Source organism: Cetorhinus maximus, chromosome 29 (genome assembly GCF_964194155.1).
Source record: "Cetorhinus maximus chromosome 29, sCetMax3.hap1.1, whole genome shotgun sequence".
Taxonomy (NCBI): domain Eukaryota; kingdom Metazoa; phylum Chordata; class Chondrichthyes; order Lamniformes; family Cetorhinidae; genus Cetorhinus; species Cetorhinus maximus.
Window position 1 is genome coordinate 16478432 of NC_135907.1, and position 15958 is coordinate 16494389.

Here is a 15958-nt window from a genome sequence, read left to right on the forward strand (position 1 = left end):
CCATTCCCATCACTCACTCCATTCCCATCACTCACTCCATTCCCATCACCACATTCCCATCACCACATTCCCATCACTCCATTCCCATCACTCCATTCCCATCACTCCATTCCCATCACTCCATTCCCATCACCACATTCCCATCACTCCATTCCCATCACTCACTCCATTCCCATCACTCCATTCCCATCACTCCATTCCCATCACTCCATTCCCATCACTCCATCCCCATCACTCACTCCATTCCCATCACTCCATCCCCATCACTCACTCCATTCCCATCACTCCATCCCCATCACTCCATCCCCATCACTCCATCCCATCACTCCATTCCCATCACTCCATTCCCCATCACTCACTCCATTCCCATCACTCACTCCATTCCCCATCACTCCATCCCCATCACTCCATCCCCATCACTCCATTCCCATCACTCCATTCCCATCACTCCATTCCCATCACTCCATTCCCATCACTCACTCCATCCCCATCACTCCATTCCCATCACACACTCCATTCCCATCACTCACTCCATTCCCATCACTCCATTCCCATCACTCCATTCCCATCACTCCATCTCCATCACTCACTCCATTCCCATCACTCCATTCCGATCACTCCATCTCCCATCACTCCATTCCCATCACTCCATTCCCATCACTCACCATTCCCATCACTCCATTCCCATCACTCCATTCCTATCACTCACTCCATCCCCATCACTCACTCCATTCACATCCCACTCCATCCCCTCACTCATCATCCATCATCACTCCATTCCCATCACTCCATTCCCATCACTCCATCTCCATCACTCATTCCCATCTCCCACTGCATTCCCATCACTCACTCCATCCCCATCACTCACTCCATCTCCATCACTCACTCCATCCCCATCACTCAATTACTCCTAACACTCACTCCATCACCAACACTCACTCCATCCCCATCACTCACTCCATCCCCAACACTCATCTCCATTCCCATCACTCACTCCATCCCCATCACTCACTCTCTCCATCACTCACTCCATCCCCATCACTCACTCCATCCCGAACACTCACTCCATCCCCATCACTCACTCCATCCCCATCACTCACTCTCTCCATCACTCACTCCATCCCCATCACTCACTCCATCCCCATCACTCACTCCATCCCCAACACTCACTCCATCCCCATCACTCACTCCATCCCCATCACTCACTCTCTCCATCACTCACTCCATCCCCATCACTCACTCCATCCCCATCACTCACTCCGTCCCCAACACTCACTCCATCCCCATCACTCACTCCATCCCCATCACTCACTCCATCCCCATCACTCACTCCATTCCCATCACTCTCTCCTTCCCCATCACTCACTCCATCCCCAACACTCACTCCATCTCCATCTCTCACTCCATCCCTTCACCACTCCATTCCCATCACTCACTCCATCCCCATCACTCACTCCATCTCCATCACTCACTCCATCCCCATCACTCACTCACTCCATCCCCATCACTCACTCCATCCCCATCACTCACTCCATCCACAACACTCACTTCATCCCCATCACTCACTCCATCCCCATCACTCACTCCATTCCCATCACTCACTCTCCCCATCACTCACTCCATCCCCATCACTCACTCCATCCCCATCACTCACTCCATCACCAACACTCACTCCATCCCCATCATTCACTCCATCCTTATCACTCACTCACTCTCCCCATCACTCACTCCATCCCCATCACTCACTCCATCCCCATCACTCACTCCATCCCTATCACTCACTCTCCCCATCACTCACTCCATCCCTATCACTCACTCCATCCCCATCACTCACTCCATCCCCAACACTCACTCCATCCCCAACACTCACTCCATCCCCATCACTCACTCCATCCCTATCACTCACTCACTCTCCCCATCACTCACTCCATCCCCATCACTCACTCCATCTCCATCACTCACTCCATCCCCATCACTCACTCCATCCCTATCACTCACTCACTCTCCCCATCACTCACTCCATCCCCATCACTCACTCCATCCCCATCACTCACTCCATCCCCATTACTCACTCCATCCCCATCACTCACTCCATTTCCATCACTCACTCCATCCACATCACTCACTCCATTCCCATCACTCACTCACTCTCCCCAACACTCACTCCATTCCCATCACTCACTCCATCCCGAACACTCACTCCATCCCCATCACTCACTCCATCCCCATCACTCACTCTCTCCATCACTCACTCCATCCCATCACTCACTCCATCCCCATCACTCACTCCATCCCCAACACTCACTCCATCCCCATCACTCACTCCATCCCCATCACTCACTCTCTCCATCACTCACTCCATCCCCATCACTCACTCCATCCCCATCACTCACTCCGTCCCCAACACTCACTCCATCCCCATCACTCACTCCATCCCCATCACTCACTCCATCCCCATCACTCACTCCATTCCCATCACTCTCTCCTTCCCCATCACTCACTCCATCCCCAACACTCACTCCATCTCCATCACTCACTCCATCCCCTTCACTCACTCCATTCCCATCACTCACTCCATCCCCATCACTCACTCCATCTCCATCACTCACTCCATCCCCATCACTCACTCACTCCATCCCATCACTCACTCCATCCCCATCACTCACTCCATCCACAACACTCACTTCATCCCCATCACTCACTCCATCCCCATCACTCACTCCATTCCCATCACTCACTCTCCCCATCACTCACTCCCATCCCCATCACTCACTCCATCCCCATCACTCACTCCATCACCAACACTCACTCCATCCCCATCATTCACTCCATCCTTATCACTCACTCACTCTCCCCCATCACTCACTCCATCCCCATCACTCACTCCATCCCCATCACTCACTCCATCCCTATCACTCACTCTCCCCATCACTCACTCCATCCCTATCACTCACTCCATCCCCATCACTCACTCCATCCCCAACACTCACTCCATCCCCAACACTCACTCCATCCCCATCACTCACTCCATCCCTATCACTCACTCACTCTCCCCATCACTCACTCCATCCCCATCACTCACTCCATCTCCATCACTCACTCCATCCCCATCACTCACTCCATCCCTATCACTCACTCACTCTCCCCATCACTCACTCCATCCCCATCACTCACTCCATCCCCATCACTCACTCCATCCCCATTACTCACTCCATCCCCATCACTCACTCCATTTCCATCACTCACTCCATCCACATCACTCACTCCATTCCCATCACTCACTCACTCTCCCCAACACTCACTCCATTCCCATCACTCACTCCATCCCCATCACTCACTCCATCTCCATCACTCACTCCATCCCCATCACTCACTCACTCCATCCCCATCACTCACTCCATCCCCATCACTCACTCCATCCACAACACTCACTTCATCCCCCATCACTCACTCCATCCCCATCACTCACTCCATTCCCATCACTCACTCTCCCCATCACTCACTCCATCCCCATCACTCACTCCATCCCCATCACTCACTCCATCACCAACACTCACTCCATCCCCATCATTCACTCCATCCTTATCACTCACTCACTCTCCCCATCACTCACTCCATCCCCATCACTCACTCCATCCCCATCACTCACTCCATCCCTATCACTCACTCACTCTCCCCATCACTCACTCCATCCCTATCACTCACTCCATCCCCATCACTCACTCCATCCCCAACACTCACTCCATCCCCAACACTCACTCCATCCCCATCACTCACTCCATCCCTATCACTCACTCACTCTCCCCATCACTCACTCCATCCCCATCACTCACTCCATCTCCATCACTCACTCCATCCCCATCACTCACTCCATCCCTATCACTCACTCTCCCCATCACTCACTCCATCCCCATCACTCACTCCATCCCCATCACCCACTCCATCCCCATCACTCACTCCATCCCCATCACTCACTCCATCTCCATCACTCACTCCATCCACATCACTCACTCCATTCCCATCACTCACTCACTCTCCCCATCACTCACTCCATCTCCATCACTCACTCCATCCCCATCACTCACTCCATCTCCAGCACTCACTCACTCTCCCCATCACTCACTCCATCCCCATCACTCAGTCCATCCCCATCACTCAGTCCATCCCCATCACTCACTCCATCTCCATCACTCACTCCATCCCCATCACTCACTCCATCCCCATCACTCACTCCATCTCCATCACTCACTCCATCCCCATCACTCACTCTCCCCATCACTCACTCCATCCCCATCACTCACTCCATCTCCATCACTCACTCCATCTCCATCATTCACTCCATCCCCATCACTCACTCCATTCCCATCACTCACTCCATCCCCATCACTCACTCCATCCCCATCACTCACTCCATCTCCATCACTCACACACTCCTCCCCAACACTCACTCCATCCCCATCACTCACTCCATCCCCATCACTCACACACTCTCCCCAACACTCACTCCATCCCATCACTCACTCCATCCCCATCACTCACACACACTCCCCAACACTCACTCCATTCCCATCACTCACTCCATCTCCATCACTCACTCCATCCCCATCACTCACTCCATCCCCATCACTCACACACTCTCCCCCAATACTCACTCCATTCCCATCACTCACTCCATCCCCATCACTCACACACTCTCCCCAACACTCACTCCATTCCCATCACTCCATCTCCATCACTCCATTCCCATCACTCACTGCATTCCCATCACTCACTCCATCCCCATCACTCACTCCATCTCCATCACTCACTCCATCCCCCATCACCCACACTCACTCTCCCAACACTCACTCCATCCCCAACACTCACTCCATCCCCATCACTCACTCCATCCCCAACACTCACTCCATCCCCATCACTCACTCCATCCCCATCACTCACTCTCTCCATCACTCACTCCATCCCCATCACTCACTCCATCCCCATCACTCACCCCATCCCCAACACTCACTCCATCCCCATCACTCACTCCCATCCCCATCACTCACTCCATCCCCATCACTCACTCCATTCCCATCACTCTCTCCTTCCCCATCACTCACATCCCCATCACTCACTCCATCCCCAACACTCACTCCTCCCCATCACTCACTCCATCCCGAACACTCACTCCATCCCCATCACTCACTCCATCCCCATCACTCACTCTCTCCATCACTCACTCCATCCCCATCACTCACTCCATCCCCATCACTCACCCCATCCCCAACACTCACTCCATCCCCATCACTCACTCCATCCCCATCACTCACTCCATCCCCATCACTCACTCCATTCCCATCACTCTCTCCTTCCCCATCACTCACTCCATCCCCAACACTCACTCCATCCCCAACACTCACTCCATCCCCATCACTCACTCCATCCCCTTCACTCACTCCATTCCCATCACTCACTCCATCCCCATCACTCACTCCATCTCCATCACTCACTCCATCCCCATCACTCACTCACTCCATCCCCATCACTCACTCCATCCCCATCACTCACTCCATCCACAACACTCACTTCATCCCCATCACTCACTCCATGCCCATCACTCACTCCATTCCCATCACTCACTCTCCCCATCACTCACTCCATCCCCATCACTCATTCCATCCCCATCACTCACTCCATCACCAACACTCACTCCATCCCCATCATTCACTCCATCCTTATCACTCACTCACTCTCCCCATCACTCACTCCATCCCCATCACTCACTCCATCCCCATCACTCACTCCATCCCTATCACTCACTCACTCTCCCCATCACTCACTCCATCCCTATCACTCACTCCATCCCCATCACTCACTCCATCCCCAACACTCACTCCATCCCCAACACTCACTCCATCCCCATCACTCACTCCATCCCTATCACTCACTCACTCTCCCCATCACTCACTCCATCCCCATCACTCACTCCATCTCCATCACTCACTCCATCCCCATCACTCACTCCATCCCTATCACTCACTCACTCTCCCCATCACTCACTCCATCCCCATCACTCACTCCATCCCCATCACTCACTCCATCCCCATCACTCACTCCATCCCCATCACTCACTCCATCTCCATCACTCACTCCATCCCCATCACTCACTCCATTCCCATCACTCACTCATTCTCCCCATTACTCACTCCATCCCCATCACTCACTCCATCCCCATCACTCACTCCATCTCCAGCACTCACTCACTCTCCCCATCACTCACTCCATCCCCATCACTCAGTCCATCCCCATCACTCAGTCCATCCCCATCACTCACTCCATCTCCATCACTCACTCCATCCCATCACTCACTCCATCCCCATCACTCACTCCATCCCCAACACTCACTCCATCTCCATCACTCACTCCATCCCCATCACTCACTCTCCCCATCACTCACTCCATCCCCATCACTCACTCCATCTCCATCACTCACTCCATCTCCATCATTCACTCCATCCCCATCACTCACTCCATTCCCATCACTCACTCCATCCCCATCACTCACTCCATCCCCATCACTCACTCCATCTCCATCACTCACACACTCTCCCCAACACTCACTCTATCCCCATCACTCACTCCATCCCCATCACTCACACACTCTCCCCAACACTCACTCCATCCCCATCACTCACTCCATCCCCATCACTCACACACACTCCCCAACACTCACTCCATTCCCATCACTCACTCCATCTCCATCACTCACTCCATCCCCATCACTCACTCCATCCCCATCACTCACACACTCTCCCCAATACTCACTTCATTCCCATCACTCACTCCATCCCCATCACTCACACACTCTCCCCAACACTCACTCCATTCCCATCACTCACTCCATCTCCATCACTCACTCCATCCCCATCACTCACTCCATCCCCATCACTCACTCACTCTCTACGTCACTCACTCCATCCCCATCACTCACTCCATCCCCATCACTCACTCCATCCCCATCACTCACACACTCTCCCCAACACTCACTCCATTCCCATCACTCACTCCATCTCCATCACTCACTCCATCCCCATCACTCACTCCATCCCCATCACTCACTCCATCCCCATCACTCACTCACTCTCTCTGTCACTCACTCCATCCCCATCACTCACTCCATCCCCATCACTCACTCCATCCCCATCACTCACACACTCTCCCCAACACTCACTCCATTCCGATCACCAACTCACTTTCTCCGTCACTCATTCCATCCCCAACACTCACTCCATCCCCACCACTCACTCCATCGCCATTACTCACTCTCTCTGCATCACTCTCATTCTCTTCATCACTCACTCCATTCTCAACAGTGTCTCACTTCAACTCCATCAGTCATTCCATTCTCATCACTCATTCCATTCCCATTTCTCACTCACTCCATCCCCATCACTCTCTCCAACTCCATTACTCACTCACTCCCCATCACTCACTCTCCATTGCTCGTTCACTCACATCCCTGTGTTATTTTGTCCCAGTTTTTGGAATATCTGAAATGTCTCTGTGTTGTATAATGTGAGCTGACTGACAGTTTTACTCACTGGTATATTGTTGATGAGAATTCATCTACGTAACTCCCTACAAAGAAGACAAAAAGAGGCAGTTAGTGATCCTTACCCTGCTGAATAAACAGGTACTCTCTACAGTTACACTGTGAGTGATCCTTACCCTGCTGAATAAACAGTTACTCTCTATAGTTACACTGTGAGTGATCCTTACCCTGCTGAATAAACAGGTACTCTCTATAGTTACACTGTGAGTGATCCTTACCCTGCTGAATAAACAGGTACTCTTTATAGTTACACTGTGAGTGATCCTTACCCTGCTGAATAAACAGTGACTCTCTACAGTTACACAGTGAGTGATCCTTACCCTGCTGAATAAATAGGTACTCTCTACAGTTACACCGTGAGTAATCCTTACCCTGCTGAATAAACAGTGACTCTCTACAGTTACACTGTGAGTGATCCTTACCCTGCTGAATAAACAGGTACTCTCTACAGTTACACTGTGAGTGATCCTTACCCTGCTGAATAAACAGGTACTCTCTACAGTTACACTGTGAGTGATCCTTACCCTGCTGAATAAACAGTTACTCTCTATAGTTACACTGTGAGTGATCCTTACCCTGCTGAATAAACAGGTACTCTCTATAGTTACACAGTGAGTGATCCTTACCCTGCTGAATAAACAGGTACTCTTTATAGTTACACTGTGAGTGATCCTTACCCTGCTGAATAAACAGTGACTCTCTACAGTTACACAGTGAGTGATCCTTACCCTGCTGAATAAATAGGTACTCTCTACAGTTACACCGTGAGTAATCCTTACCCTGCTGAATAAACAGCTACTCTCTATAGTTACACAGTGAGTGATCCTTACCCTGCTGAATAAACAGGTACTCTCTATAGTTACACTGTGAGTGATCCTTACCCTGCTGAATAAACAGGTACTCTTTATAGTTACACTGTGAGTGATCCTTACCCTGCTGAATAAACAGTTACTCTCTATAGTTACACTGTGAGTGATCCTTACCCTGCTGAATAAACAGGTACTCTCTATAGTTACACTGTGAGTGATCCTTACCCTGCTGAATAAACAGGTACTCTTTATAGTTACACTGTGAGTGATCCTTACCCTGCTGAATAAACAGTGACTCTCTACAGTTACACAGTGAGTGATCCTTACCCTGCTGAATAAATAGGTACTCTCTACAGTTACACCGTGAGTAATCCTTACCCTGCTGAATAAACAGTGACTCTCTACAGTTACACTGTGAGTGATCCTTACCCTGCTGAATAAACAGGTACTCTCTACAGTTACACTGTGAGTGATCCTTACCCTGCTGAATAAACAGGTACTCTCTACAGTTACACTGTGAGTGATCCTTACCCTGCTGAATAAACAGTTACTCTCTATAGTTACACTGTGAGTGATCCTTACCCTGCTGAATAAACAGGTACTCTCTATAGTTACACAGTGAGTGATCCTTACCCTGCTGAATAAACAGGTACTCTCTATAGTTACACTGTGAGTGATCCTTACCCTGCTGAATAAACAGTGACTCTCTACAGTTACACAGTGAGTGATCCTTACCCTGCTGAATAAATAGGTACTCTCTACAGTTACACCGTGAGTAATCCTTACCCTGCTGAATAAACAGTGACTCTCTACAGTTACACTGTGAGTGATCCTTACCCTGCTGAATAAACAGGTACTCTCTACAGTTACACTGTGAGTGATCCTTACCCTGCTGAATAAACAGTGACTCTCTATAGTTACACCGTGAGTAATCCTTACCCTGCTGAATAAACAGTGACTCTCTACAGTTACACCGTGAGTGATCCACATCTTGCTGGAACTCAGCGCACTTTAACTTTCCTTCCATTCTATAAGATCAGAAAGTGGATGAGGTTACAGATTAGACGCTGTGACTAACTCTGTGAAACATTGGATGGAATTCTCTGTGCCCGCTGGCATTGGGCGTGTTTGGCGGTTTGAGCAGACAATATGGCGAGGCGGCCAAAAATCAGTTTCACAACGCCGTGAAACCAGTTTGCGATTGTCCCCTCTGCCTGTCAATGGCGGGGCTGCGTTTCCCACTGTCAAATGTCGGGAACCCCATTGTAATACATCTGCATATCATTCCAAACCCAGCTCACTGGAATCATCCCCTCTGCGCTGGATCAGCCTGAGTACAGCGGTGTGATCACACGCTGACGTGTTTCACAACCCAACATAAGCGACGTGCACCTGGGGAGCTGCACTTTGCCTGGGACTTCGAGGTTTGTTTGCCTACCTTACTTCGGGCAGCACTCGTGGGCATCAGCGCCAGGTTTCACAGACGGCACCTCATCACTTTTAGGGGGGCTCACAGGCAGGTCTCTACCTACTAGACCAGCCATATTTAGGTGGCTTTTCAATGGCTGCAGTGCTAGGGCTTGCTTGGGGAAAGGGGAGAAGTGACATTAGGCAAGGGAAGAGGCTGCAGGGTGAGGGCTGTACTGGGGAAGGAGGGTAACCCAGGGTGTGTGTGGGGGGCACATGTTGATCTGTGCAAGTGGCCTCAAGATGGTGAGGGCTGAGGAGGCAGTCTCCAGGGGAGGTGAGGCCAGATGGAGATGTGAGGGTGTGTGTGAGAGAGAGAGTGGTGATGTCCCTTGAGTTGGCAGTGAGTGAGATGCCAGTGGATGTGTGATGGGCTTGAGTGTGTGAGTTTAGAGTGATGAGATGGTTGTCTTACCCTGGCTGCACAGATGAGATCATTCATCCTCTATCTGCATTGGATGGCCAACCTCTTCTGTGCAGCATTGGCACTGATCACCACTGCCATCACCTACCAAGCCAGAGCGGTAATGTAGCTGCCCCTCCTATGGGCAGAGTGGGGGTAGAGGACATCACAGCGTCCAAAAAGCGCTCGAGGGATCACTAAATCCCGGGGGGTGGGAGGGGGCTGAAGCCTTCTTGCCTTTCGGACCCTCGTCTTCTTTGCTGCGGCCCTGGGCTGGAAGCACCGGGAGGTGAGGGCCTGGCTGGACATTAAATGCGGTGCCCGGTGTGATGAAGGGGGTGACGTGATGTTGTGGTGGGTGAATCGGAGCCTGCCCACCATCGAAGCGGTGTGTTTCCCGGGAGCGCGTGATTAATGAGATGGGATCGGGACGATATGGTGTGAAAAGCCGCCATTGCAGCTGATGGGTAAAATGTCCCCTTTCCTGCCGGCTACTGCACTTTGTGCAAATCTGGGGCAATTCCACCCATTAACTTTGACGCCAGGAGTTTTATCCTCCTTTGGCTGTCTAGCATTTCCAGAATTCCGGATATGATCCAGGATCGACCCTGTCACGTTAGAACCCGTCTCACTCTCCCAAAGAGCCTCCAAACTCTTTCCACGTGTCACAACCAAGCTTGTCTCAAATTTATCAACATCCCACGGCCAGTGTTTCATTAACCTCTCTTGTTAATCCTGTCATGTTTGTCTCGTGAGCTCTCTCTCCTGGTCAATCCTCATCGCGTTGAAGTTAGATCAAATCCATTCCCTTCCAAAACCCTGAGACTGTGGAACTCCTCATGTCCCTCAGTCTCTTCCACAATTGCTGATTTTTTCATAGCCACGCATTAACCTTTCTTCCCCCCCACCGCCTTTATTCTTTCATGGGATGTGGGCGCCACTGACAAGGTCAGCATTTGTTGCCCATCCCTAATTGCCCCTTGAACTGAATGGCTTGCTAGGGCCATTTCGGGGGCAGTTAAGACTCAACCACATTGCTGTAGGTCTAAGGATGGCAGATTTCCTTCCCTAAAGGGGCATTCTGTTCCTGTGTAACTCTTTCGAGTTATCAACAGATCGCATGTAACTCTCTCGAGTACATTCACAGTTCTTGGTTTCCGGGAAACTCTTTCGAGTTATCAACAGTCACAGATTGCAACTCTTTCGAGTACAATCACAGTTCTTGGTTTCCGGGAGTGGGACATGAACCCACAACCCTCTGATTCAAAGGCGAGGGTGAACTAAGCCACAGCTGACACCTCATCCTAAAGGGGCATTAGTGAACCAGATGGGTTTTTACAACAATTGATGATAGTTGTCATGCTCACCATTACTGAGATGAGCTTTATAATTGCAGATTTATCAATTTAATTTAATTTACACCAGCTGCTGTGGTGGGATTTGAACCTGCATCCCCAAAGCATCAGTCTGGACTACTAGCCCAGTGGCATTACCGCTACATCATCATCTGCCCCAATCAGCCCCACTGACTTTGTCTTCCTTTCTATCGTTTGCAACAGTCATGATGTCCATTAAAGTGGGACTTGGGCCTTCACCGCGCCATATAAATATTGACCGGCTGGTAAAGATCCTTTAGTTCACCCAGTGTGTCCCACACGATTGTGATGTATTGTGTGGTGGCGGTGTGTTACATTTCATAGAAATTATAGAAAGTTTACAGCACGGAAAGAGGCCACTCGGCCCATCGTGTCTACGGCAGCCGTAAAACAAGCCACCCGGCCTAACCCCACTTTCTAGCATTTGGTCCGTGGCCCTGCGGGTTCCGGCACTTCAGGCCCATATCCAGCCAACTTTGAAATGAGTTGAGGGTTTCTGTCTCCGTTACCCTTTCAGTAAGTTCTGGACCCCCACAGGCCTCTGGCTGAAAAAAAGCCTTTCCTCATCTCCCCTCTAATCTTTCTACCAATCACTTTAAATCTATCCCCCCCCACCCCCCACCACTAAGTGGGGAGGTGGTGTTGTAGTGGTATTGTCACTGGACTGGTCATTCGGAAACTCCAGGGTAATGCTCTGGGGACCTGGGTTCGAATCCCACCACGGCCAATGGTGAAATTTTGAATCCAATAAAAACCTGGAATTAAAAGTCTGATGACGACCATGAAACCATTGCCGATTGTTGTAAAAACCCCATCTGGTTCACTAACGCCCTTTAGGGAAGGAAATCTGCCATCCTTACCCGGTCTGGCCTACACGTGACTCCAGACCCTCAGCAAATGAGGTTGACTCTTAAATGCCCCCTGAACAAGGGCAATTAGGGATGGGCAATGACTGCTGGCCTAGGCAGTGATGTCCACATCCCATGAACAAATAAAAAAAATAGTTAAATAGGCCCTTCCCATCCACTCTATCCAGGCCCCTCACAGTTTTGTACATCTCAATCAAATCCCCCCTCAGCCTCCTTTGTTCCAAGGAGAACAACACCAGCCTATCCAATCTCTCTTCATCGCTGCAATTTTTCAGTCTTAGCAACATCCTCGTTAATCTCCTCTGTGCCCTCTCTAGCGCAGCTACATCCTTTCTGTAATAAGGTGACCAGAACTGCACACAGTCCTCAAGTTGTGGCCTAACTAACTAATGATTTATACTGTTCCAGCATAACCTCCCTGCCCTCATATTCTATACCTCAGCTAATAACCCAGAATGGAAGACCAGTAAAAACTTTGGAAAAATAAGAATACTGGTCCGAACTGGTCTTGCATACCTTAAAATGGAACACCAGTAAAAAACCGGGAAATAAGAGTACTGGTCCGAACTGGTCTTGCATACCTTAAAATGGAACACCAGTAAAAACCGGGTCCGAACTTTTTTTTTCCTTCTGGGAAATGAAAGGATTCCATATGCCTTCTTAACCATCTTCTCAACCTGTCCCTGCTGCCTTCAGGGATCTGTGGACATTCACTCCAAGGTCATCTACCCCTCTGAGTATATTCTCCGATTAATTGTGTAATCCTTTGCCTTGTTTGACCCCCTCCCAAATGCATCATCTCACATATCTCTGGGTTGAATTCAATTTGCCACTTTTCTGCCCCCCTGACCAATCCATGGATATCTTCCTGCAGTCTACAGCTACTCACCTTGCTATCAACCTTGCGGCCAATTTGTGTGTCGTCTGCAAACTTCTTGATCATGTCCCCCCCATACATTTACATCCAAATTGTTAATATATACCACAAAAATTCAGGAGCCTAGTACTGAGCCCCGTGGGACCCCACTCGAAACAGCCTCCCAGTTACAAAAACGCCCATCAACAATGACCCTTTGTTTCCTGCCACTGAACCAATTTTGCATCCAGTTTGCTACATTCCCCTGGATCCCATGGACTTTTATATTTTGAACCAGTCTGCCTTGTGGGACCTTGTCAAGAGCCATCCTAAAGTCCATGTAGACCACATCAACTGCACTACCCTCATCAACCCTCCTTGTTACTTCCTCCAAAAATTTGAGTTCGTCAGACATGATCTTCCCTTAACAAATCCATGCTGACTATCCTTGATTAATCCGTGCCTTTCTAAGTGACAGTTTATCCTGTCTCTCAGAATTAATTCCCAATAATTTGCCCACTACTGAGGTCAGGCTGACTGGCCTGTAGTTATTCAGTCTATTCCTCGTCCCCTCTTTAAACAAAGCTACAACGTTAGTCCAATCCTCTGGCACCTCACCTGTGTCCGGTGAGGATTGGAAAATGATGGTCAGGCCCTTCTGCTCTTTCCTCCCTGGCTCCTTTAAACAGCCTGGGATACATTTTATCCAGCCCTGGTGGCTTATCCACTTTCAAGGATGCTAAGCCCATTAATATTTCCTCTCTCCCTATGTTTATCACATCCAGTACTTCACACTCCTCCTCCTTAACTACAATGTCCCCTCGTTTGTGAAGACAGACACAAAGCATTCATTGAGAACCATCTTCTGCCTCTGCATTTTGGTGATCTTTTTGTCTTTTGGGCCCTTCTCTTTCCTTAGTTATCCTCTTACTCTTAGTATATTGATAAAATATCTTTGGATTCACCATGCCAATATTCTTTCATGCCCTCTCTTTGCTTTCACACAGGGAGTCCAAGTTACTGTGGAAACATGCACTTTCTACATGTTTATTGTAGTGTGGAACTATGGTGGAAGTTCTAATGCCCTATCATCCATCACATGGCTGACCAGGAACCTCTCCCACTCTTACCACCTGCCATTGGTTTGAGTTGGAAGGGCTGACAGGCTGATAATCAACCTGTTCGGCTATATTAAGAATGTACCTTCCTTAGCCATCGAGTCCTGGAGTGAGATTTGAACCCAGAAACTTCTGGGTCAAAGGTAGAGATGTTACCCACTGCACCACAAGGCCCCCAGTGCATCATGTATCACAATATATACATGTTGTACCCCACCTGAAACCACGTGGTCTCCTGGGAGAGGCAAAAAGTACTGGGAAAATGAACTGAGAAATGGCTAATCTAATTGATCAGCTCCCTAGGTGTTCAAAATTAGCCCAGTAGATCTCTCTGGCCCTGATAATCCCTGGCAGCATCTAACTCAATAAAGGCCTGCATTTCAGTTCAATTTCCAATTACAGGTATTTTCGATTCATTTGCAAGGCCAGCATTTATTGCCCAACCCTAAGTGCCACCTTCTTGAACCATTGCAGTCCTTGTGGTGTTGGTACGCCCACAGTGCTTCTTTCTGTAGTGGTTTGATGCAACGGAGGGGCTTGTTAGGCCATTTCAGAGTTAAGAGCAGTTAAGAGTCAACCGCATTGCTGTGGGTCTGGAGTCACATGTAGGCCAGGCCAGGGTAAGGACGGCAGGTTTCCTTCTCTAAAGAACTCTTGTGGACCAGGTGGGTTTTTATAACAATCTGGTAGGTTCATAACCCTTATTAATAAGTCTAGGATCCTGACTTATTAAATAATTGAATTTAAATCCCTGTTGCTGCCATGGTGGGATTTGAACCCATGTTCCCAGAACCCATGTCCCCAGGACAAGGGCAGCAGACACACAGGAACACCACCACCTACAAATTCCCCTCCAAGCCTCTCACCATCCTGACTTGGAAATATATCGCCGTTCCTTCACTGTCGCTGGGTCAAAATCCTGGAACTCCTTTCCTAACAGCGCCGCGGGTGTACCTACACCACAGGAGAGGCTGCAGTGGTTCAAGAAGGCTGCTCACCACTGCCTTCTCAAGGGCAATTAGGGATGGGCAATAAATGCTGGTTAGTCAGTGACGCCCACATCCGATGAAAGAATAAAATAAATTCGCCTAGGCCTCTGAATTACCATCCCATTACCTATCCCCAAAATGACACTTCAGAATGTCACATGGTTGCAATGATTATGATAAAATTACAGGGCTGGGATAGAGAGGACAGAGTTTCAAACATTACCTACCTGGTTTGCAAACTGTTTCACATATTACAGGGCAGACATAACAGAACTGACAGTACTGTGGAAGAAATAGAAAATAAATGTTTTTTGTAATACAGATTAGAAACAGAGGTGGATCTCGCTATAATAATACTAGGTAGGGTCAAAGGTTACAAGGGGCAATGAAGGATTGAGCTCCGAGGGATGGGATACATATTGAGAGACTGAAGACAGAGGGGTAACACATCGCAGCATTGGAGAGAAAGGCAAAAGCATA

General features: G+C 49.4%; 2 protein-coding genes across 3 annotated transcripts in view; both read right to left on the reverse strand.

Annotated features, from left to right (window-relative positions):
- Positions 1-15958, reverse strand: part of LOC144669307 (carnitine O-palmitoyltransferase 1, liver isoform-like) — a 534090-nt gene that overhangs the window by 184059 nt on the left and 334073 nt on the right. The window lies entirely within an intron of this gene.
- Positions 1-15958, reverse strand: part of LOC144669504 (uncharacterized) — a 39134-nt gene that overhangs the window by 1003 nt on the left and 22173 nt on the right. Inside the window, exons 4-5 of one of the 2 annotated variants that reach the window (XM_078531969.1) lie at positions 15706-15760; positions 7581-7617 (exon numbers count right to left, since the gene is read on the reverse strand). In XM_078531969.1, coding sequence (XP_078388095.1) covers positions 7581-7617; positions 15706-15760 — 92 coding nt within the window. Of the gene's footprint in view, positions 1-7576; positions 7618-15705; positions 15761-15958 lie in introns of those variants that run through there. The other variant, XM_078531970.1, reaches the window with a different exon arrangement.